General features: G+C 39.2%; 2 protein-coding genes across 2 annotated transcripts; both read left to right on the top strand.

The window, feature by feature from the left end:
• The first annotated feature begins 4 nt into the window (after positions 1-4).
• narf (nuclear prelamin A recognition factor) lies at positions 5-10,600 on the top strand. The gene is made up of 12 exons (XM_061755877.1): positions 5-338; positions 791-863; positions 953-1,018; positions 1,104-1,232; positions 1,315-1,447; positions 2,250-2,384; positions 4,017-4,135; positions 4,991-5,120; positions 5,515-5,587; positions 6,870-7,007; positions 7,085-7,242; positions 9,116-10,600. The coding sequence occupies exons 2-12, from the start codon at positions 807-809 to the stop codon at positions 9,361-9,363; spliced, it is 1,386 nt and encodes a 461-aa protein (XP_061611861.1). The 5' UTR covers positions 5-338; positions 791-806; the 3' UTR covers positions 9,364-10,600.
• Positions 10,601-13,580: 2,980 nt separating this feature from the next.
• On the top strand, positions 13,581-21,847 carry fdxr (ferredoxin reductase). Its single transcript, XM_061755876.1, has 12 exons — positions 13,581-13,744; positions 13,964-14,052; positions 14,342-14,437; positions 15,180-15,302; positions 15,385-15,498; positions 15,587-15,688; positions 16,013-16,120; positions 17,094-17,178; positions 18,633-18,832; positions 18,901-19,072; positions 19,151-19,324; positions 21,190-21,847. Exons 1-12 carry the CDS (start codon positions 13,669-13,671, stop codon positions 21,318-21,320), a joined length of 1,470 nt encoding a protein of 489 aa, XP_061611860.1. The 5' UTR covers positions 13,581-13,668; the 3' UTR covers positions 21,321-21,847.
• Positions 21,848-25,771: the final 3,924 nt, after the last annotated feature.

Here is a 25,771-nt window from a genome sequence, read left to right as displayed (position 1 = left end):
CTGCGCATGCGCAGCTTTGTACTGTAGCGTTCACCGGCTACGACAATGGAGTCCGATGTCCGTAGACATCAATATGCTCGGTTTGATAAAACGCCGATTCTCTTAAAGGCACTAGTTTGTTTGTCATGAAGTAACGCCAGAGTCCTTCAAGGACACTGCCGGCAACTGCGCACACACACTTATTCTTCCCATTTTAGAAGTATTGGACTCTTGTGGGTTCACCTCTCCTGTGTGTTCTTGCTGTGGCTCCTCCAAAGGTGCTATGCGTCTCTTCGTCGTCGTTTCCTCGTCCTTCTAATTTTAACAAGAGTCTGAATACAAGCTATATTTACCCCAAGGTGAGTTACCTGAATCTGTTTGTCCTCCCTTGTGGTTGTGTTCTTAAATTACCCACACAATGGTGTGTGTGTGTGTGTGTATATATATATATATATATATATATATATATATATATATATATATATAAATAACAGGATGGGCGACTGTAACAATACTGTACATCTTTGCATAACATTGGGTTTGAAGCTTTCTTTGTAATGTTTATATAATGAAGTCTTCGTCATTTAACAAGTTAATGTCAAGGTACTTCTGAGGTGCTTGTGATAAGCAGGCTGTTTGTGATAGAACGTCGACCCAGTCAGAGGAGGGTGGAGTTGTTAAAAACAGCAAAGTGCTGGGAATTCTTCATATGACTTGCATTTTTTAAGGAAGCATTCTACGTGGGAATGAGAAGTTTCTTGGAAAGTGCTGTTAAGGGATATTATCTGAATTCACTGCCATCTATTTACAGATAACTGATTAACAAAATGTCTGAGGTCAGCATTGGGAAGCGCAAGGAAAAGTGTGAGAACTGCACCAAGCAGGTGATTTATATTCCCCCCACCCCTAAATTTGTTACTACATAAGTATATATAATGTATATCTGCATGTTAATCAATTACTTGACGTACAGTGCAACAAGAAACAGAGCGATGGCGCTGTCAGCTCACACCAAGAGGAAGAGCAAGTCAATGGACTGGTAAAATCTTGTTTCTAAATAGTCAAATTGAAAACCCCCAGGTTGTTTATGAATATGTAAAAGACTTTTGTCGTTGTTCCATCAGGAGAATGAGGGATCACAGTTGTTGCTCAGTGCTTGTCTATCCTGCGATGGCTGTATGTCCGAGGAGGAGAGCCTGAAGATCTCTCAGCAGAACTTGGAGGAGATGGAGCGGGTTTTGGCTCTCAACAAGGTACACTCAAATGATTCCGGACTGTGTAAGCTTATGCATTGTTTTAGTTGCACCTTAGTGGAGAAATTTCTGTCCTCATCAGAAGTGTGACGTGACAAAGCACAGGGTTCTGGTGGCGTCAGTGTGTCCACAATCGCTACCTTTCTTCGCCGTCAAGTTTGGCGTGGACATCGTTGATGCCGCCGGTAAACTCTGCGGTTTTCTCAAGAGCCTGGGTGAGCTAAATGCTAACTAGACATTTGGAGATGTATTTATTATCTGTATGATGAATATATTCAAACTTTATGTAGAAATAGACACATTTTATTAAAATGTATTGCACATACAGTAAGTTGTAAAAATTTAAAATAAATTGTACCTAAATAAATGTTTGGAAACAAACAGTTCTCACCGATTACCTGCAAATGTATTCTACTTAAAAGTTAAATACGACTAAACTGTACTTAAGAGCATTTACTGTGCCAGCTACTGGAGTTTAAAAAACTTAAGCCACTCTAATATTATAAAGTTTGAACATTTAATTGAGTGATTCTTCCAGACCACCAGCGGCAGCTCTTGTACCACTACATTTTGAAAATCAGTGGTCTATACTTTCACTGTAGTTTAGATTTACATTAGGTGTTCTTTTAACGTTTTTATTTGTGTTGTTTGGACAGACCTAGGTGTTTACATGTCAACAATTGGTGTATTTTGATTACGTTATACTTGCATTGATGACGGATATCCGATATGTGCGTTTATGTTGCACTCACATTGTCAGATTAATAATATCAGATTTAATTTTGATTTGTAGATATGCGATTCACTGTTGTTGTTTTTTTCTATTTACGCTTCCATGATGCCTATCCAAATTTGAGAGCAAAAAAAATTGTTGTGTCACTTGAACTATGCAAAGTAAATTAATCCTTATGGCAGCGGGGAAGAAACTGTTCTTACATCTAGATGTTTGTGTTTTAGCTAACCTGTATCATCAATCTTTTATCTGCCCGTTTCTCAGTTATTCTCTTTTCCATGCAGGGGTGCAGTTTGTGTTTGATACCACTTTGGCGGCAGGCTTTAGCATCATAGAGAGTCAAAAGGAGTTTATTCAGCGATATCGCAGGAGGCACCATGACTCCCACGCTTTGCCCATGTTCACCTCGTCCTGCCCAGGTAAAACTTTCCTCAACCTTCATTTCTGGCTTACCGTTAACCCTGATGGCTTAGAGTTCTTATGCATCTGAGATATACAGGCACATCTCAGTAAAATAGAAAATGCACCGAAATGATAACGGTACAGAAAATGGATGGATGGAAGTTAAACATGACATGGAACATTATACATATATTGTGTAAGACAAATAAAATCTGACCATGCAAAAGCTTTTCCAAAAGTTTTCCAATTCCAATTTACACCTGGGGAGCTGGTAACTTATTTTCAACTGTGCTCATTACTCTCCTAGCATGTTTTTTGCGATACAATTTGTTTGTTGTTTTTGGATGGGCGGTGCGCAATGACATTGTTGAGAAGAAAGGCCCGAAAAGTTTGGCAGTGTGGAGTTATTTTGTTTTTGTTTTTCTTGTTCTCTTGTGAGAACAAGAAACTAGTAGTTTCCCACGGCTGCAGCAGTTGGCTACAAACATTAGCGCCAACACTGTTGTGTCTCGCTGCTAATGTGCTGTGTGCGTTAACCTAACTTGGCATAGTTCTATTGACGCCACGTGATTGGTTCAGCGTGGAGCAACTCGCATTATTATTGGCTATTCGTATTCTCTGTCAAAACATGAATGAATGTAATCTATCAAAGTCTATTGACTGCTTCTCAAATGTTTATCAAGGAAATGTTATTTTGAGAGTCACTGATGGTGTAGTGGTACACTCGCCTGACTTTGGTGCAGGCAGCGTGGGTTCAGTTCCCACTCAGTGACGGTGTGAATGTGAGTGTGAATGGTTGTCCGTGTCTATATGTGCCCTGCGACTGACTGGCGACCAGTTCAGGGTGTAGTCCGCCTTTCGCCCGAAGTCAGCTGGGATAGGCTCCAGCGTCCCGTGACCCTAACCAGGATAAGCGGTGTTGAAAATGGATGGATGGATGGATGTTATTTTGAGATATGTACCATCATCGGTTTATTTTCGCCCAGCGCTAATTAAGACATAATTTGACGCACCGTCATATCTGCTAAACAGCGAGACTGAGATGCCCACGGTTCACGCCGCCTCCTCCTTGGTGGCTTTACCCAGAGAAAAGCACGCCGGGCGCGGTTTTCGCTTGCATCATCATAACATCCTCATTCAGCCATTTTCCGAAAACCGAAAATGCACTTCTGGACCATTTTTTTTCTGGAAGATTTTCGGTGACCGAATTTTTGGTGCATCCCTTTGATTTGCCAATAATATTATAAACTATCAAAAGGATTTTTCAATTTAATGTAAAAATCTAGCTGTTTAATAAAAATGTATGAGTTTTACTTTATGAATAGAGCTATTGAAATAAATGAAATTTTCTATAATAGTCTAATTTATTGTGATGCACGTTGATGTCGCGATGTAGATAACAGTGCAGTGCTGGTGGTGATAGATAGAGAACTTGTCTTGCACCACTCCCTTCTTCAGCAACAGGGACAGTAACAGTTTTTGAACTTTCTGACAGCTATCCATTCATTCCCATGTACGACTTCAGACAGGTAAAGTCAGGGAGTTTTCGGAGGTCTAGTATAGAGATGCTCTTGTACTGAAACCTGTAAAATGACAGAAACAGAACCTGAACTAAGTGTTGCAATAAATCACATTTGTACTTATTTAAGGTTGGATCCGCTATTCAGAGCGCGTCCTCGGGAGTTTGGTTACTCCTCACATCTGCACGGCAAGGTCTCCGCAGCAAATTATGGGATGTCTAGTCAAAGACTACTTCTCCAAACAGCAGGTGAGTAAGTGCAGTGGAATTATATATGACGTTGTAATAATAATACTAATCATTTAATGATGACATTGTTGAATATTGGTGGAAATTGGGTGTGTGGATACATTGTCTAAGGAAAAAAGCTGAGGCATTGTTTACTCCTCTTATTGTATGGCTATTATAGGTACAGCATTTAAAGTATATGGAGGCATGTAAAGTATTCAACTCATGTTCGATTTGTGTTCAGAAGGGATTCGGTGGACAAAAAGTAATATTTGTTCACAGTGAAGAAAAATTACGATTTCGTTAACAGATCTCCTCTCCATTTAACAAGAAACATGAAGTAGATAAACTATTTGCTGATGTGAGCCACATAAAATGTTGCTTTGGGCAAAATCTGGCCCTCGGGCCTTGAGTTTGACATCTGTAATCTCGTGGCCCCACCAATTATTTTTTTCCCTTGGGAAAAAAGCAGCCATCTTCACTCGGATGACACACCCAACCCTATCAGAACAGAGGCCACAATGGTATTTGAGGAAATTCGGTATTAAGGTAGCTATGAAGTCTGGCCCAGAATAAGAAGCTTGGGAAGTGAGATTGTAGTCAGGAGTTTGGTTGGATTAGTGGTTAGGTGCTCGGAACAAGGAGACTTCAGAAAAACTGGTTTTCGGGGCAAATATGCATATCTGTAGTGGGGAAGGAACCAGTGCTACTAGACCAGCGAGTCATAGCCAAGCTCATTTCATCATCAACTGCTCCAAACCAAGCGCAAACAATCATTTACAGATCAACACACACACTGTGCCCACTAAATTTGACTCAACAAATTATTAAATACGTCTTGGATGAATCTGACATTTTTTTCCTTTCTGCCAACAGAAACTAAATGCGGACAAAGTGTACCATTTGGTGGTGGCCCCCTGCTTTGACAAAAAGCTGGAGGCTGTCCGAGAAGAGTTTTACAACAGTCTTCTGGAGAGCAGGGATGTGGACTGTGTCCTTACCTCAGGTTCAATACTCCTTATCTCTGACACAGCCAGCGGAAGCCAAATAAAATAAAATACCAGTTGGTGTTACAGATTTGTTTTTGTTCCAGAGGTTGTGTTGACCATTGCGTTCGGTTTCTCACACAACATGGTCTGTGTTTATTGTCCCAAATGACCACAAATACACCCTTCAAACGCCCCCTTTTCTTCCCTGGATATAGAATGTCGTATTATTTTATTTTTTATATATAAATGATAGTAGAAGTGGGGAAACAAGACATCATTTTTGTCAATTAATGTATATGTGTATTCAGTATACATTCTCCCTCCAGGCATAAGATGAAATCAAACAAGCGAAACTTGTTGATGCTGGCATTAGTATGGCACAATTGATGAGTATAATGTGTCATGTTCCAGGGGAAATTTACTGCCTGATGCAACAGAAGAAGGTCTCTGCAGAAGAGCTAGACTCTGTTCCATTGGACCATGTGTGAGTAGTTAACACCTCTTCATTCATACAATATATGCAGGTGCGTCACAGTAAATAAGAATATTGTGGAAAAGTTTATTTCTTTCAATAGTTCAATTTAAAAAGTGAAACTCGTATATTATAGATTCATTAAACACAGGAAAATACTTTTCATGAGACCAATTGCTACCTCATTAAAAATCATTTTGACAGGTTATGTAATGTTCACAATTATTGAAATGCTGAATTTGGGGGTTTTGCTAACCATCAAAATGATAAAAACTTATATATTTCATTGATTATTTCATTGTGTCATGGATCTAACTATGAGTTTGACTCTTTGAATTGTACTACCAAAATGATGTTTTCCACCATTTTGTAATTTCTTGAGCTGCACCTTTATGTTTACTGACAGTAGAGTTCCGTTTTTACAGGCTCAGATAATGCAGGTCATGTTTTATTGAAAAGGTTTTACAGTCGTTAGTAATTTTCTATTTGGCAAATGTTCACAGTTTGTGTTTATCATAGTTTGAGGGAGTATTAGGCCACACTGAATGGGGAAAAAAATATTAAATTGTTGAATGAAGTTTAAAGACAAAAAAAATATTATTATTATAATATTACAGGAATATAGTTTTGATTTTAACAAGCTAATGCCAACATTCCCACATAAACCTGAAAAACCTAACTCACTGGTCCGAGACTAGCAGGAGTCTTTCTTTAGGGACCTGCAATATATTAATCAGGTCAAAAGATTTCTGATTTGCTGATCGAACAAACCCAATGAAAAGCTATTTTAGTCTGTTTAATTCAGACACAAACATTAGTCTGTTCATACTGATGATGGTGTAGATGTGCCAACATATTGACCACTGTGAACTTATATGAACGCAGTCCTTGTTCATTTTATTCCTAACCTTTATTTGTGAAATTGTGACAATCTTTTGAAAAATAGGTAAAGGTTAACACCACACTAGGAGGTGCTGCTACTTAGTTGTTTTCTTTCATCCACTTGTGCACTGACATTCACACGATTGGTCCACTGAAGAATTCTCATCCACTACCCTAATGAGGATAAGAGTTCGAAAGCAAAAAGCAAATGTATTTATAGAGCGTATTTCATACACAAGGTAACTCAATGTGCTTTACATGATTAAAAGCATTTTAAAAAACAGCTTATAAACCTTTAAAACAAACGGAAAAATAAAAATACAATAAAAACAGCGTACGGGGGAAGAAAGATCATTTATAGTAAATTGATGATAGACTTAACAATATCTCATTTTCAAAATTGCTGTTGCAGTCTTGGAGAAGGTGGAGACGTGGCGCTGATTCGGCACGAAGGTCGCGGTTCAGAGGGTTTTCTAGAACATGTGTTCAAGCACGCTGCCAAGGAGCTATTTGGCCTTGACGTCCACGAGATCACATACAAGACCCTCAGGTGAGAGGAGATGACACAAGTGGGGGTTCACCGTATCATTCCATGAAAAAACACATAGGTTATTGTTCGTTTTGCAGGAACCGTGATTTTCAGGAGGTGATACTAGAGCGAGACGGCGAAATGCTGCTGCAGTTTGCTGCCGTTTACGGTTTCAGGAACATCCAGACCCTGGTGCACCGCATGAGGAAGGGACGAGTGCCTTACCAGTTAGTGGAGGTGCTGTCCTGTCCAGGAGGTAAGAATGCATATGTGAAAGAATGCCAGTCGTGCGTATTAATCAGTGTGGCACTTGTTCTTTCTATTTTAAATTGAAAAATTAAGAAGTGACAATATTTTGTCATCTTTTCTTTCTTTTTTTTAAATTTAACCTGAAAAAATGAAAATGAGTGATTTTTCATCTTTTAATTTTAGACTAAAATCAAAATGAAATTGATCAAATTGGAAAAACAGGCCACAGGAGTTAATTGGATTTCAATATTTAATTGGTCAGGTTTACGTGACCCAGACATTTGATAACGGGTATTAGTAAAGATATGGTAGCGTCACAGTCAGTCCGGACCAAGACCACAATCCATCAAATGAGCAATCAGCCATATTATATCCAGGACAAAGTTGGTTGAAGCATTATTGTAATTGAGTTCATGCTTCCGTGTGACACAGAAGATGTGCTTTCACTGCTGTTTGTCTATCTGAGCACATTGTTTTCAACTCATTCATGTGGATGACTACACTAGTATCACGTCAACTACACCATTATTTTCATTTCTTTTTCCATTGTGCAATGATAAGCAAGGAACTGTGTACCGTATTTTCCGGATTATAAATCGCTCCTGAGTATAAATCGCACCAGCCAAAAAATGCATAATAAAGAAGGAAAAAACATATAAGTCGCACTGGAGTATAAGTCGCATTTTTGGGGGGAAATGTATTTGATAAAATCCAACACCAAGAACAGACATTTAATCTTGTAAGGCAATTTAAAATAAAAATAAAATTGAGAACAATAGGCTGAATAGGTGTACGGTATGCTAACGTAACACATTCAGCTAACGTTACATGACGCATAAGCAACCAACTGAGAACGTGCCTGGTATGTTAACGTAACATTAAGTTATTCAGATAACTATAGCATAAAGAACATGCTAACAAATTTACCAAACCATCAGTGTCTCTCCAAATCACATATAGTAATGTGTTAATAATTTCACATATAAGTCGCTGCGGAGTATAAATCGCACCCCCGGCCAAACTATGACAAAAAACTGCGACTTATAGTCCGAAAAATACGGTATATATGTCCCGATTCAGAGGCGTGGCCCAGTCAGTATGGTTCAAGTAGGCCGAGCAGAAGGAAACATTCACAAACTGCTTCTGACTGCAGCTTATGCTTTTCCTTTGGCGCTGACCTTTTCCCTTTGCTAACATTTTGTAACTGTGATTGTCATCAAACCTTTCGCACACTGTACTACTGAGAGATCGGCATCATAATCTGGCCTTGGCTTTTTATAATCCTAACCAAAGACCATGGCCCTAAACAAGACATAGCGGTACACAAAGTTCCTTGCATATCAGTGCACTGGTTGAAAGAATGAAAATAAAAGTGTTGTTGAAGCGATTTGCCCAAATTCTACTTGTCCACATGTGGTGTTCTGTGCGGATATGGAAAAGATGAAAACAACGTGATCCGACAAAGAGCGGTGAAAGAATATCTCGCATGTGATGTTGTAATGCATAAAGTCGATTACAATAACGCTTGAAACACGTTTATCCTTGATATAATATCGTTGATCGTGGTACCGGATTAATTGTGGCTGCTAACAAGGTAACATATATTTACTAATGCTCCTTATCAAACTCCTTCACGTAAACCCGACTGCTTTGATATTAAACTCAGTCCTGTGAACCATTTTTTCATTTAATAGTTTTGATCTCAGCCTAAAATTGAAATATGAAAAATCTGGCATGTTATCATTTTGTCTGTTAAATTAAAAGACAAATAAACTAATCTGTCACTGCTTCATTTTTATTTTCTAATACCAATTAAAAATGTAGAGAACAAATGGAGCACATATTTGCATTTCTCATTTGTGAACACTTGTTTCTTTCAGGGTGCTTAAGCGGCCGCGGTCAAGCCGAGAATGAGACGGCAGGCCGCGTGGATAAAAACCTGGTCCAGCAGATGGAGGAGGTCTACAGCAGTCTGCCTGTCAGTCTCCCGGAGGTCAACCCAACTCTGCAGACCCTTTATCAAGACTGGCTTCAGAGCCAGGATTCCCAACAGACTTGCAAGCTGCTGCACACACAGTACAGGAGTCAGAGTCTGACCCCCTTACAGCCACCACACATGCAGTGGTGAGGATGATGGAACATGAAGAGACACCTTTGGTTAGTTTGGAAATCTGCTCAGATGAGCTCACAAACTGTTATTGGGAGAAATTAAGGACCACCCAATACCATTGATCAAGTCAAGAGCGGGACTCAATAGATGCAGTTCTTCAATTTGTCCGCTGGATGGCGTTGTATATGCTTTGGCGACAAGAGATAAGCTCAAAATAAAAACTACTACAGTCCACACAAGGTTCTGGAAATTGAGGTAGCAAATGTGATTTATTTGTTGTTGCCGAGCAATAAGAAAACTAAGAGAACGTTTAGCACATTGGAAACCAATGATCTGATCTTGAGGTTACCAAATGCACATTAGAGATGTTGTTTTTTGCCAAATCAGTCAAAAGGTTTTGGTCAGCTTTGCTGAAAGCGTACAGCAGCAGTGTTACAAAGATAACTATGCAAGAGTCTCATCACTCTATTCCATCAGTACCATGGCAAGTATTTTTTTTTGTGTACGTGTTGTTTTTTGTTTGGTTGTTTTTTTGTTTTTTTTTGATCGAAACTTGTGTTGAGCGTAGAAAGTGCAGAAAGCATTTTGCAGCATATGAGCTGAGTAAAGGAAAGACGAGGCGCTGTGTGTGATACGCACTTCCTTTATGAACCACATAGCTCCATTTCAGCATTTGTGAGAAAGTCAAGATCTTTAGTCTGTCAACTGGGCATCTAAACCTGCATGCAGCCCTTGTTGCAAGGATGAAAGCTCACTGGTGGAGCTGTGTGATTGGATTACTCTGCCTTCCCTCTGAGGTGAACACCTGGTCAGGTGAGGAAAAACATGTTTTGGGTTGTTGACCCAAAAATTTGTTATTCAAAGAAGAGTGATTTTTCAGCTGGTTACAGACACATCATTTTCACTGACCATAAAAAAATCAATTTTATTTCTCAAACTGCTTTATATGTATTTGACTTCAGATGCTTTTTTTTCTTTTTAAGTAGGCAAAAGGTACTGCATCTGCTGAAACTACCATGCAGCTAATACACAGATGTAACTTGTGTGTAACTACTTAATTGACGTGCTCAATATAGAACACTTGTGAGATGTATAAACGAACGATTAAAATGACAAACTCATTTTTGTGTAGTGCAGCAGCATAAATAAGATTAATAGAAGTCTATTTCCAAATCGCTATAAATCGATTTTGATCATTTAAGAAAAATGACATTCAGCCGGAACTGCAGAAAATAATTAAATCCTATTAAAACAATTAATTGGCTCTGTCTGAATATTTTCAATAAAGGTTTAATAGAGTCTGTTCACAATAAATGGCATGGAAAGACTGATCATTTTTAAATTTGGCTTTTATCTCCTTTTGGAAATTAGCTCTTCATGTGTACTTGGAGTGAACATACAGAAAGTTCAGAGGTGGAAAAAAGATGAGTATGCATAAATGTATTTAAGTTTTCTACCACAGGAAAGTAGGCCATGTTTAAGATAGAGAGACAATCCTATTTTACTTGGGCACCAGTTAATCGTAGGTCAGAAACAAATCATCCATTCATAATTTTTTTTACCGAAAGTCCTCTTTAGGCTACATTTACATTATGTTCCTGGTTGCCACTCTGCCCCTTTTGCCCGAAACGTAGTGCGGTATGAGATTTCGGCCAGTTTTTTCCCTCTGCATTCAAATTTACTAAGTTTACTCATGGTCTATCACGGTACCCGTGAGAGGCTGTGGGGGCAAGGGGCTGCTGACTCCCAAAGACTAAAAGGGCACTACTGTTTTGCCCCCTGTTTACCTCTGATGCCAGTACATTTCTTCCAACCCCGTGACATTCTGGTGGGGGTCGCTCTCATAGGCGTTCTACGGATTAAATGAGGATGGCGGGCAGCTTTGGAGCAAGTTTGTGGCCTTGGCAGAGTCGAATGAAGCTTTCCTGCCTGGTCAGGCTCCAGTGTCGGCGCGGGGGGCATACTCCCACTCAATAAATATGGGTTAGGTTCAATATGTTAGTTTTCTGTCAACTAATTTGCTAATCAATCTCTACATATGCTTCCTGTCTCACATACTGACCAAGTTTTGATACGCACTGTCTTTGTGTCAGGCTTGGTTGCGTTCACCCTATTTTACAACAGCCCACTAGGTTTCCTTGACTGGGACTGCCTTGGCCAATTTTTTTGACAGTCGCATGCATCCACGCCAATGATAGGCTGTCACAATGGCCAGCTACCACTGATGCCCCCTCGCCCCGACCCTGCACATTATCTCACGACCATTTGGTTTTGTGGCCACTGCCAGCCTGAACTGTAAAATTTCATTTAAAAATGAATCTCTCTCTTGTAGATCCACAGGATCCTTCACACACATCGGTGGCAAGTGTCGACTTCTCCTCTGAGATAACATGCTCCACCATGTTGTCCAATCCAGTGGGAGTTTACTTAAACAGACATTTTCAAGGTGAAAGGAAAGTGCTGTTCCTGTCCTTGGATAGAGCTTGGTTAACCAAGAACACGACAGCTGCAGAATTTGAGGGCCGAATTCACATAACCCCTTTCCGGCACACCAATCAAGGTCATGGCTTTACTATCAAGATTTCTCAACTGCAGCTGGAAGACACGGACTTGTATTACTGCAAATGGTTGTTTTTCAATTTAGATCTTTCCAGAGAGCAAACCCTTCTCTGCAATGAGACCCTTATCACTGTCAAAGGTACAAAGAGTAAAGAAAAAAAAGTAAAGAGTAAAACAATGTGTGTTGATTCAAGTTAAATCTAAAACATTTCCCTCACAGATGTGAAACAATGCAGTAAGATTTTGGATAGCACCTTGATTGTTGTAACTGTGACAGTATTAACTGTCACAGTGGTAGCCGGAGCAGTGATTGTGAGACGCAGATACAAAGTAAGTTGCATTATTACCATGAAGTGTTTTGGTTGTTTGCATTTTAATGCACTTTCAACTGAATGTATTTTCTTTGTGTTCCTGTAGTTTAAAAATCACTTCATGTCTAGGAGAAGTTCAAAAGAAACCAGACTGTACAGGATAGAAAATGTCTGCCACCACCAGGAGCAACAGCGGGAGCATAATTATCGCTACATTGAAAATGCTGCAGACATCAGATACATATAAGTTATCGTTGAACTGTTCATGAATAAGCATTTGTGGTTTGCAGTAGATCATTTTTGATATTGCAGCAAGAAGCATACCCTGCAAAGGTGTCAACACATTTTGCTTCCTTTTCTAATATATGTTTAGCAGGCCTGTAAAGAGAGCTACCACATCCTGGCCTGTATGTTTGCTGTGCGTGAAATGTGAACATGGAAATACCAGTGCAAGCATTATTTTCTTATTCATTTTGAAATAGTGTACATTACATAACAACAAACAGCATTAAATTACAAAATGTTCACAATTTTGCTGTTCAACCTCAAATTTCTTGATAGAAACAAATTCCCAAATTAAAACAGGAAAGAAAGAAAAGATCCTGGAGTGTATATCACATTGATTCTTTAATCATGAATGTTTTTTTGTTTTGTTTTTTAAATACTCAAATATGGAGTTAATATGTTGTGGATCTGGGGCTACATACAGTGTATTAAGGCCAGTGCAAAATAAGGATACAAAGGTATATAAAATAAAAAGTCTAGAAAACGACCAAGAAATATGTTATATAATATAATAAATAAATACAATTTCTAATTGCATTTTATGTGTACATTAATTAACGTAAAATGTAATGAAGTCACGCTTTAAATATATAAACATAATTCAAATGAAAAAAATACACGTACAATTAAAAATATATATAACACTTTGCATTTAAATCGATGATTACATTTTGTTTATTTTCAGTTGGTTTATTTGTGTTCATTTTTTTCAGAACTAATCTACATGGGTGACTGCTAATTTAAGAACAGTTATAATAAGAGTTACAATACTTGATAAATGTTTTTCCCATTTTTACGTTTAATTGACATTTTCATATAAATGTTCCTGGGGGAACCAATGTGTTAGTATTAATTTTTCTATCGGACTACTTAAGGTGGTACACAGCGTAGAAGCGTGAGATAACTAGATGTTGTGTTCACAATGTGACGAAGTTAATAAGTGGAGGAGCCCTGCCGCATCTAACATCAGTAACCAAGTCTAGTGGAGCAAACCAACCAAGAGAGAGAGGAAAAAAAGCTTACCTTGCCTTTTGCTCTCGGTCCCTGTCGTCAGTCCGGTGTAGAGGAGGATGCGATGTTGAGCTGCCTACCAAACAGAAACACTTTTGTTTAAAATCAACACTGTTTATTGCAAGCAAAAAAAATAAAATAAAATAAAAAATACAAAATGGGTGCTTTTACAAGGCTGTTTGCCGGTGTCACATTGAGGACGTGGAGAAGGAGTAGATGGATAAGTCGACGCGGTGAGTCAACTTTATTCTACGTTATTGTTAAACATTTTTTTTAGCATTTCAAGTAAGCTTGGCTCTGTAAAAAGAAAGCGTCTAAAACGACTGCAGTTATTAGCTTTCGAGCTTGGTTGCAAATAATTTCTTAGCGTTTTTTCCGGAAATGATCAAGCTTGACAATTTGGGCTTTTTTTTAATTTTATTATTATTATTATTATTTTGTATTTCCTCTAGGAGAGGCAGCGTTTTCCTCATGCAAACCGAAGGTGTGCGTTGTTGGCAGTGGACCAGCAGGTTTCTACACAGCACAGCACTTGATCAAGGTAAATACAGTATACATACTTTTTCACCATGGCGTCACAGGTACTTCCGGGTTGTAAAAGCTCAAGCCCTTTCATAGTAAACAAACCACTCCTGTCAATTGACAAAGGCAGCTCAATTAATAAAACTGGGTAAAAAGCTTGAATGAGGATGTATTATTATTATTTTTTTGGGGGGGGGCCTTCTCTACCATGTTAAGTTAAACTCGGACATAGTTAACATCAGAAATCAGGTAAGGGAAATGTACTTTTTGAAGGCACTGTATGGTTACATCTTTGCTTATTTTCCCAGGCCCGTCAAGATGTTGAGGTGGATATTTACGAGCGACTACCCGTCCCTTTTGGCCTCGTCAGGTTCGGGGTCGCCCCGGATCATCCTGAAGTGAAGGTGAACCTTAAAGGAAATGATACAGACCAGATTAATGGTCCAGGTGTCTGTGACATGTTTTGATGAAAACACCTCAAGGGTCAAGACTTATAGAACACTTTACACAGCCCATTTTTTGTCTTGCTAAAATTTGCCAATTTTTAGGGGGTGGCCCTGTCTCATGCGAGTGAGCCAGCCGTCATCCTGCCCAATATATTGCTGGGCCGATGGCAAGTCCGGCTTTCGTCACCATGACGACCGACTAGAGGGGCTTTGCGGGCTTTGGAGACTATAAAAGCATTTTTACTCGTGGAGGCAGCACCTAAAACACTATGCTGTAATGCAGGGACACATTGCCAAACACAAATACCCCACCACCACATTGACAAATTCCCAGTTGTATTTAACTTTTAAGTTCAATACAGTGCATCTTAATTTAAAAAATGTGTTTGGTTTTAAACATTTATCTGGGCCCAATTTGTATTTAACTTATGTGCTATACGTTTCAATTGAATGGTTATTTAAGAATATTTTCCTATATAGAAGTGCATTGCTAATGTTCAAATTGCTTACAATATTATTGAAAACTTCTGTCTTGTTTTTGATGAACACTTACAGTATTTTTTTGGTAGTACTCATTTAAAACTACTAAAGTGGGATTAACATTTGAATTCACTGTTTCAAAAAATGAAACTGATTTATGATTAAGAAAAACAACACTAATTTACCAGTTTTTTCTTTCTCTTGTCTGTAATCTCCTCAGAACGTCATCAACACGTTCACGCAGACTGCCAAACATGCACGCTGTAGTTTCTACGGAAACGTGAACGTTGGCAAGGATGTGAGCGTTCAAGAGCTGCAGCAAGCGTACCATGCAGTAATACTCGTAAGAAGCTTTCGTTCAAAACTAGCTTGGAGTAAGTGTGTTTTTTTTTTTTTATTATGTAGTGTTGTATATGTTGTCATAGAGTTATGGGGCAGAGGGAAACAGGAGGATGGGGATACCCGGAGAAGACTTGGCCGGTGTTTATTCCGCCAAAGACTTCGTGGGTTGGTACAATGGACTGCCAAGCTGCCGAGAGGTACGTCTCTTCATGGAGAATCTTTCTTCTCCTTTTGCTTCTTTATCCTCAGATATCAGATTGTAAACCATTATCTTTTCTCATTCAGCTGAGCCCCAATCTGAGTTGTGAAACAGCAGTCATTCTGGGACAGGGCAATGTGGCTTTGGACGTCGCAAGAATATTACTGTCACCTACTGACATTTTAAAGGTAAGTGGATGGGTAAGACTGTACTGGTGTTGACGGTATGTGCAGATGTGAAGGAACTCATTTGATCTAAATTCTTCCAACATATTTTGCTGCCCCATGGTGAACACCAATTAAATTACCAATGATGGTTCCCGTCTATCTAGATTAAGGGTTATAATTTATCAGTGGTTTAGGGATTGTAATATAACAAGAAAGTTGACATAAATTTGGGGGCTGCCCTTTCTCAGTTGAGCGAATGGACTGGATATGAGTGTTGTCTGTGGCAGAGGGAATGCATTCATCTATCCATCTACATAAAATAATATTGGTTGTGGTTATCTGCAGAACACCGACATCACTCAGCCTGCCCTTGAAGCTCTGATGGAGAGCCAAGTCCGCAGGGTGCTCATTGTCGGCAGGAGAGGACCCATGCAGGTTGCGTACACAATCAAGGTGTGTCAGTTTTCAAATAACTATAGTACAACAACTGATGTTGACTTTTGGAAGATAATACAAATCAAGTCACTACATATGTATAATGTAAGTAAGGTCACAATTGAGACGAACATTTACACAGTGTTATTGTCGGTGTGCAATTGATGCTTCTGTAAGTAGTACAGTGGAATCTCTAAAGTCAAACGCTATACACTTCAAAATGTTCTGGTGCCACTGAAGTCACACTAAATGTCAGGAGTTTGAACTCATTCGAATTCAAACTATACATGTGCTTTTCTTTTTCATTTGGTGAACCAGCTCAACAAGGTTTGTCAGGAGATGAACAAAAAATTTACTGCTGCGTCACCATATGACAGCAAACATTTTTTTTAAAGGTCGAGTGTTTTATTGTTCAACATTTTACAATTAACAGAGATTCATGTCTTTTTACATTTATCTAACAAGTAACTATTAAAAGAGAAGCTGTGTAAGGTTCATCTAATTGTGGTTTCATCCTTAACGATAAAGCGGTTAAATACACACCGTTTTTTTGTTTTTTGTTTTATATATATCTTAACTCATTTTTAAAATTAGAGGGACCCATCACATTGACAAGGAAAAAATCGGCAAGTGTCAAATTAGTGCTCAGTGTGTGCAGGGACACATTGCAAAACAAATACCCCACCACCGCATTGACAAATTCCCAGTTGTATTTAATGTATGTAATGTAATGTTTTTAATTGTAGTGTTATTTGTATGTGGTTTACTGGAGATGACAAACCCAGCACACCACACCTTACAATAGCAAGTCTCCTCCTTCAATACCAGATATCTGTCGCAGCACCACCACTGACCTGTAACAGGCAACATGGTGCTACAGGTCATCCAGACTGCCAGAAAATACAAATAAGACAGAAAATAGTACTAGAAAAAGAAATGGAAGACACCAGGCTAACATTCATTCTGCCTTATGGTATTATTATAAATGCAGGAGCTTCGAGAAATGGTGATGCTACCAGGCACCAGACCTGAGATGCTGCCAGCTGATTTTGAGGGTGTCCCTGAGGTTCTTCAAGGTGAGAAATCATCTAAATATTATCAAGGAATCACTTGATACCTTTTTATTTTACACTCACTCATCCATTTCGTCAGGTAAATTTGCATATTAAAAAAAACCCTGCCCTTACAAACTTAATAGTTAGATGTGACTGACAATGGTAGTGCAATATTAATTTAACAGTGTTGTTTTTTTCTACTGGGTGTAGAACTGCTTATGATGACTATGTGTATAGCAGGAACAGCATTGAACATAGGCTGTGGTTTACAGGCAGTTTAAATACTTTCCTCTCCACCTTTCAACTATAAAGACAGTCATTCTTGTATTCTCCTTTTCAAACGTTTTCTTATGTAAGAAAGAAAAGTTGTTCCCCACAGTTATCTGTCCTCATTCCACTGACCACAGGGCCTGTCCTTGCCAGAGAAATAACAACAGGGCTGATTGATGCTGTGTATAGTTCAGGGGTGAACATTTGTACATAAAGGCAGGGTGCGACTTAACTTGCGCACCACTACAGGAAATGTACTATGACCAGTCTGTTTTGAAATATGTTGGTGTAATTCACACGCTTCCCTTTCTCACCCGAGTGAATACATTGCATAAATATAAGGGGCAGTCCAAAAGTAATGTGCGCAATTTAATTTAACCTACTAATATATTTCTTTTTCATAAATTTTCACATTTTGTAGTTTAAATACTTGTTTGAAGGTTTATTAAAAAAAAACTACATTTTGTTAGGGTGATGAAGAAGCGATGGGTAAGTAGGGCATCCAGGAAAGGAACTTGGAGGGAAAGATGGTGGTAGACTTTTCAAAAAGGATACAAATGGCTGTAGTGAACACTTTTGTCCAGAAGAGGCAGGAACATAGGGTGACCTACAAGAGCGGAGGTAGAAGCATGCAGGTGGATTACATCTTGTGCAGACGATGTAATCTGAAGGAGGTTACCGACTGTAAGGTTGTGGTAGGGGAGAGTATGGGTAGACGGCATAGGATGGTGGTGTGCAAGATGACTCTCGGTGTTGGACTGGAAGATTAGGAAGACAAAGGCAGAGCAGAGAACCATGTGGTGGCAGCTGAGACAGGACGAGTGTTGTTCAGCTTTTTGGGAAGAGGTGAGACAGGCTCTGTCCAGAGCAATGTTGAGTGTGGTCAGGAAGTGAAGCAACAGGTCCAAGCAGGTTGGAACGGGTGGAGGAAGGTGTCAGGTGTGTTATGTGACAGACGAGTCTCTGCTAGGATGAAGGGCAAAGTTTATAAAACAGTGCTGTGGCCAGCCATGATGGCCAGTTGGTGTTCGAGAGGAGGATGCAGGAGATAAGCTTACATGGAAAAGGATGATGCGCTGTGGCGACCCCTAAAGGGACAAGCCGAAAGGAATTGAAAGAAGAAGATGGGTAGTTTGGGAACGTATCCCCCACATAAACAAAATGATATTAGCCCAAAAAACAAAAATGTGCCTTTGCTGTTATAGATTTACCAAGACCAAGAAAACGTCTCACAGAGTTGATGTTAAAGGCAGCTGCCGAGCTTCCAGCGGAGGAGGAACAGGAAAGAAGAAGCAAATGCTTGCGCAGTTGGGGTCTTCGATTCTTCCGGAGCCCTGTTCTCGTCCTTCCCAGTCCTGATGCCACCAGGACAGCTGCCATCCGACTTGCAGTCAACAAACTGGAGGTAGATTTCCGCATCTTAATTGCCGAATTAACAATTTGTATTTTACTTGTCTGCCTGCATGTAACCAGGGTTCAGGTGAGGCTGCTCGTGCGGTGCTCACTGGCGAGGTAGAGGATGTGACCTGTGGCCTTGTCATTAGCAGCATTGGCTACAAGTGTCTTCTCATTGACCCATCAGTGCCCTTTGACTCTGGCAAAGCGATAGTCCCGAACCAAATGGGCCGCGTTCAACAATCTCCAGGTACTTACAAAAAAAACCCCACACCAATCAATGAAAAACCAGGTATAAATTAACATCAACACCGTTCTTTCCTTTTAGGTCTGTACTGTAGCGGCTGGCTTAAGACGGGCCCAACTGGCGTGATCGCCACCACTATGAATAATAGTTTTGACACTGCAAGATCCTTAATGGAAGACATGGATGCAGGGAACTTGGACATGTCTGTTGCTAAATCTGGGTCACTAAGTATTAGAACTCTTCTTGAAAAGAGAGGTATAATTCTGGTCAATATGCTTTGTTAATTTTAAGCTGTAATACATGAGAAAAACGCTTACAGTAGTTACCGTGTTAAAAGGCGCAGTCTCAGTTACGGGGTCTAGTTCTGTATTTAACACATACATAAGGCGCACTGTATTATTGGGCGCAGGCATGGTAAAACATACGCTAGCTTAAAACATACGGTATGCACGCGAAAACAGCAAAAAAAGGCAGCGGGAGCAAAACTGAGTTCGGTTGTACTTTATTGAAGTATTTAACAATGTGCTCACGTTATTTTTTTTATCAATCCTCATCCACAAATCCATCAAAGTCCTCATCTTCTGTATCCGAAATGAACAGCTGGGCAAGTTGTCAATCAAACGCCAGGTTCGAGTCAGTCTCGTTGCCGTGCGAAAGTTCGAACAAGCATCCACAATCCATTCACAAATGGTGGCGGAACTCGCCCGGCGCTGCCTCTTAGTCTCAGTAAAGCTGTGTTCGCCATCTGTCATCCATGGCTCCGACGCCGCTCGCAACTTCACTTTGAACGCCCTGTTTACACGGATGTCCAGCGGTTCGTCAAGCCTCCCGGAATGATGGCAAGCCCCGAGTTACTGCACTCAGTCGAATGGTGACTTGAGACGCTTCTCCTGGCTGTTCTTTGCTCATTAATCCATTGCTCGAGTTGGTCTTCCAACTCAGGCCACCTCGCCTTGTTTCCGCGTTTTGTTTTGTTTGTCTAACTATTAAGTTTGTAAGGGCAGGGGTTTTTTTAATATGCAAATTTACCCGACGAAAGGGATGAGTGAGTGTAAAATAAAAAGGTATCAAGTGATTCCAAAATCAGCTGGCAGCATCTCAGGTCTGGTGCCTGGTAGCGTCACCATTTCTCGAAGCTCCTGCATTTATAATAATACCATAAGGCAGAATGAATGTTAGCCTGGTGTCTTCCATTTCTTTTTCTAGTACTATTTTTTTGTCTTATTTGTATTTTCTGGCAGTCTGGAAGACCTGTAGCACCATGTTGCCTGTTACAGGTCAGTGGTGGTGCTGCGACAGATATCTGGTATTGAAGGAGGAGACTTGGCAAGCCCCGAGTTACTGCACTCAGTCGAATGGTGACTTGAGGCGCTTCTCCCGGCTGTTCTTTGCTCATTAATCCATTGCTCGAGTTGGTCTTCCAACTCAGGCCACCTCGCCTTGTTTCCGCGTTTTGTTTTTCTTTTTTTTCTCCGCGGAAACTCAACTTCGTCTTCTTGACTTGGCGAAGCTCGTTTTCCTGCTTCCTCCACTTGCGAGCCATGGATTCGTTCATCTTGAATTATCTCGCGCCTGCTCGATTCCCATGTTCCTCGGCGTAACTGGTAGCTTGCAGTTTAAACTGTGCTTCATAAGAGTGTCTCTTCGTAGGTAACATTTTCAGGGGTCCTTAGCCAAACCGATGTTGTTTTGCAAAGTGCACACCCCGGAAATGCTCCCAGTCAGTCAAGCGGTTAAAAAAAAAAAAAAACACCCCGGCGCGGGGGCGTGGCTTTAGCATCCTACTTCACGCAACCTCCCCTCGACAGGAAATTCTCCCAAAAAAAAAAAAAAAAAAAGTCAAGCGACGTGCTCATCACACAACAACATTTATAGATGTTGGAACTCGGTGCACACATAAGGCGCGCCGCATTATAAGGCGCCCATCCATTTTGGAGAAAATGTAAGACTTAGGTGCGCCTTATGGTCGTGAAAATACGGTAGTAGTAGTAAAAACTGACTTTCTGCATTACTAGATTGTCAGTGTTAAAATAAAATGGCACATTGCAAGCTCTCTATGCATATATTGTTTGAAGTAGTCAACAAATTGCTCAAAATGCATTGTTTTGTCATCCCCAAAGGAGTGAAGCCCGTGACCTTCTCAGATTGGGAAAAGATTGACAGTTTGGAGACGAGAAGCGGTGAATCAATGGGAAAACCCAGAGAAAAACTGCTGACTGTGGAAAAAATGCTTCAGGTGGCATGGGCATGATCTTCATGGCCAATTTCACGAAAAGGTGGATGGGACGGAGTGTCACCAGTGTAGAACATTTTGTCAGAGAGCCTCGAACACATCAGGCATGGAAAATGTGTACTATGAAAATATGTATTGAATTAATTTATTGAATAGGATACAGTGAGCTACGTTTCCATAATTTATCATTACACGTCTAATGTACTGTATATCAACAGGTCTATAAACAATGAGTTTACTATATTTAATGTTATATGAAATTAATCAGTTTCATACACACATTGCATTACAATATATTTTTTTAATTGTATTACTCTCTGTGTACTTTTTTAAAATATAAACTACTCAGATGTCCATCAGGATGTCCTACACATACAGTAGTTGCAACAAACATTTAGCTGATTATAAAGCCTGTGTAGTGGGACCTCACACATTCATGTTAACACCAAAACTGCATTTTCTATTCATTATTGAATGAAAAAAATGAGTGGAAATAATGTCTGTATTTTGTTAGTTTATGAAATTTAAAAATGTTTTTTTTTAAATCCCATCATGAAACATGCATGCAATTGTACCTCATTACCCCAATGAAAAATAATGAATGCGGACCATCCACAAAAAGTACAATAGTGTACAGTATGTTTAATCAAACTAGTGAAGTCAAAATGCACATATACATTTAGAAGTGTTAAGGATGACTTGACTTGTGCAGCACAGACTGTGTTTTAAGTACTTAACCAATAAACACGCCAATCGATTTACTCTTAAAATACCAGTTTTTACATTTGAGCAGCACAATAATTCCATGACAATATTTGATCTTTGTCACCACCAAATCATGAGTTTGCTTCACTCACTCTGCAGTCTCCACCTAAACATACAATCAAAATGTCAATCGCTTGACTAGTGTTGACAGCTCCTCCAACGGCACAAGAACCACTGCCTTAAGTTCAATACTGTTTTATCGATAAAAAAAGCATATATAGTTAACATTTGAATTATTTGGGTTTCGTGTTCCATGTTAGTGGCTTAGATTTTCTTTACAAATAAAAATCTGACCTTGTTTTTGATGAACACTTACCCCTACCAAACTACCCTACTCTATAATTGATGCTGGTACTTTGTGCAAAGTTTTAGGACTGCTGAACAGAAGTTGCACTCTTGACTAAAAGTGATGTCTTTAGTGTGCACAGCGTGAATGTTTTCAAAAACACTTGGCGAAGGCAAGCATTTTAATTCTATTAGACTGGGATGACATGAAATGGCTTTTCCATGCAGTCCAAATCAAATATTCACAATCAACCCCTCATCTGTCAAGTCATCATCCATTCTGTCATACTGCTGGAGTTGTTGAAAGGTCTCACTCTGCTGGACTTGTTAAAAGGACTCATTCTGGTGGCCCTCACTCATGTTGTAGCTCTGCTAGTCATGGCTGAAGGAGTCGTTCTGATCACCCTTGCTGCTCATGTTGGAGCTCGTCTGGTCATTTCTCAAATTGTGGCTTGCTTTGTCTCTCAATACCTCTTCGCTTGCTGGTTGGGCTTTTAAAAAAGTTGCCATTGAACTAAAATATAAAAGAGATTAGAATAGTTGATACAGACCACTTTGCTGTCTTTGTTAAATCTATGCCAGTGATAGGAAGACAGTACAATTACCCATGTAATCAGCCACCTGTTGGCCTTCACATTAGACTGAAAAAGAAAACTCTGCCTAAAAATGTCAACATTACAGAATGCAAGGACTTCAAGCCAGTGCAGCCTTAAATGAAAAAGTTCATTTAAAACAATTGTGGCCGAATTTTCCTTAGTGCATTGTCGGTGAGTAAAGATTCCTAACGGACATTCATACACTGATCCAAGTCATTCCAAGTTAGTAGTTCTTGAACTTTTTATACCAAGTAGAACCTCAAAGGAAAATATTTGCTCTTACCACCACCAGCATGACCAACATTAAAATACAGGAGCATAGTTCTCCAAAACGTTCATGTAATGTTGCATACCATCAATTCATTACACAGATTTCACACCCAGTAAATTCATGTCCATTGAGACAATTAATTCCATCTATACCTGTGACATTTGTTTGATGGTGATGAGTGAAATTCTTTCCATCCATCCATTTTTTGAGCCGCTTCTCCTCACTAGGGTCACGGGCATGCTGGAGCCTATCCCAGCTATCATCGGGCAGGAGGCGGGGTACACCCTGAACTGGTTGCCAGCCAATTGCAGTGAAATTCTTTCCTTAAGGTAAAATATGGCTTGGCTCAAAAAGTGAACCTGGCATTACAAAACTTATGTTAGCCCAATTTTTTCACCTGGAGTAGGTCGGTTCAACACAGAATCCAAAGAATCGAGAAGTTCAACAATTCTCTCAATGGTCATTGCACCGGACTATTGGTACATTAGTCATTCAAACTGCTTTAAGTGCTAGAGGACTTGCATCTTTTGCACAATTGTCCTAAAAAAAAAAAAAAAAAGTTTTAAAAATTGTACCAGTGACTGTTTTTCTCATTGTCTTTATGTCTCAAAAGTGGTCTCTGCCAATTGACTTAAAAAAGTACAATATTATAGTTCTATTTTCCTTATTAAACAATACGTTAAACATTTGTGTGTTTTTAGTGTAGGTTGTAATGGAATAATGGTATTTCCATTCACTCCAGTGGGAAAAAAGTTATTTCAGTGTTTTTGAATTACGAGCATGGTCACCGAACGGACTAATGTAACTCAAGTCACCACTGCAAAAGTACAAATGGACAGACTTTGTACTTAAGTATATATATTAAAAAAAAAATGCAGTTATCTTGACCTCTTTTTTTATGTTGCCCTTTCTCATCCATAAAAGTTGAAAAAAGTAATGAACCTATTTTGACAAAGAGTATAACATTTTAAAATTAGGAAATAAAAGTAAAAAGTCAGAAAAAGCAACACTCAAGTAAAGTGCATTTATTTGTAATCTAAAGTACATTTCCAAGTATTTGTAACCTATTTCCACCCCAGGACAGAACAGATGTAAGCACAGGAAGAAGCAGCAAACGCCACACAGGTTTGAACCCGACCTCTGGACTGTGAGGGAGACATGCTAAACACTGGATTACCGTGCATCCTCGACGATTATCACGAATCATAAAAATAGCCACAACTTGATTCAGTAGTTTTCATCTAGTTATCAAATGAAGAATCCAAGGTGAGAAAATTTTCTAAAGGTCTTTGAAAGGAAAATGTAAACCTATTAAAAAAAATGTAAATAACCAAAAGGAGCACAGCATAGATTTATCCATGTAAATTGAGGTTAACATTTTATTTATTTAATGTTGTAGCCTTTTTACACAGGTGGTACAGCTGGAGCTAATTGGAACCAATTAGCACCAGCTGTGGTCACCTGCTATAAAAGCTCGCCTGGTCAGTCTTCACAACTGTTACTGAAACAATGGCTGCTGTCTGCCTCTTGGTTGTACTGGTCCATGCTGTCTTCATGTGCAAGTTTGTTAGTTTTTTTTGTTTTTTTTAATAATAAAACTGTTTTTTAAAACTTTGTGTTAAAATGAGAATATTTGTGTCTTGAAATGCTAAGATGAGTTTGTTTGTCTGCAGGCCTTTTTTTTTTTTTTTTCCAGGTGGGGTTAAACAAGGGGATTCCAATGGTGACATGTTATATGAGCGTGTCTTTATATGAGTTGAAAAGGAAGTTAGTTTAAAAATAAAATACGGCATTGACCAACAGCCATAAAGTACAATAGTAAGCCGAACTTAATTCTGAAGAAATCACAGAGCGTCATGCTACGTGTGACATGAGCTAGATTGAAATCCCTCACATCTTAGCTTACAATTGTGTAAAAATTACATTTACAGCACTGATTCTGTACGCTGAGGTTCAGAAGAAAATCCCAACTCGGTCAAATAAATTGTTGCCTATTATTTTTTACAGACAGTCCTTTTTAATTCAAGTTTGCATGCTCCATAAAATTACAGAACACAGCAGCAGACGGAAATTTCAGTTTGCATCAATTCGCTGCAGGTGAACTAAATTTAGCTTTAAAATACAAGGACTCAAACTGACTTTCATTTTAAAGTACAGAAAACTTCAACTATGTTTTTTTTTTTTTACAGTTTGAAGTGCTTTCATTGATTGCAATGTAGTTGAGAAGACTTCTGAACTATACTACTGCATTTAGTTTTGCCATGACTAGTGCTTTGAGAGCCAAGTATTTTTTGGGGTGGTACTTTAAGTTGAACCATTGATCAATGGTAGTTTCACTTTTGACAGATTTCCAGATGCCTGTATTTTTTTCTTTAAAAGCACACACTTGAAGTTGCCACCGCCACTATAGTTAGTGAATTCAAGTTTTGGGTTCATGTTTAAACTGTACTTCATATTTGTGGCGTAGATATACTTTACAAATAAAATCTGACCTTGAGTTTGATGAAGCCTTACCCCTCCTAAAACTAGCCTATGTAATTCATGCTGGTACT

This window comes from Phyllopteryx taeniolatus, chromosome 19 (assembly GCF_024500385.1).
Source record: "Phyllopteryx taeniolatus isolate TA_2022b chromosome 19, UOR_Ptae_1.2, whole genome shotgun sequence".
Lineage (NCBI taxonomy): Eukaryota > Metazoa > Chordata > Actinopteri > Syngnathiformes > Syngnathidae > Phyllopteryx > Phyllopteryx taeniolatus.
This window is presented reverse-complemented; position numbering and strand designations above follow the sequence as displayed.

Bases quoted from the DNA above. Each gene is read 5' to 3' on its own strand.
- fdxr (XM_061755876.1), top strand. From the start codon at position 13,669: ATGGGTGCTTTTACAAGGCTGTTTGCCGGTGTCACATTGAGGACGTGG. The intron at 15,689-16,012 runs GTAAGTGGATGG...GGTTATCTGCAG, and splicing joins CACCTACTGACATTTTAAAG to AACACCGACATCACTCAGCC. The intron at 17,179-18,632 runs GTGAGAAATCAT...TTGCTGTTATAG, and splicing joins TGTCCCTGAGGTTCTTCAAG to ATTTACCAAGACCAAGAAAA.
- narf (XM_061755877.1), top strand. From the start codon at position 807: ATGTCTGAGGTCAGCATTGGGAAGCGCAAGGAAAAGTGTGAGAACTGC. The intron at 864-952 runs GTGATTTATATT...CTTGACGTACAG, and splicing joins GTGAGAACTGCACCAAGCAG to TGCAACAAGAAACAGAGCGA. The intron at 4,136-4,990 runs GTGAGTAAGTGC...TTCTGCCAACAG, and splicing joins ACTACTTCTCCAAACAGCAG to AAACTAAATGCGGACAAAGT.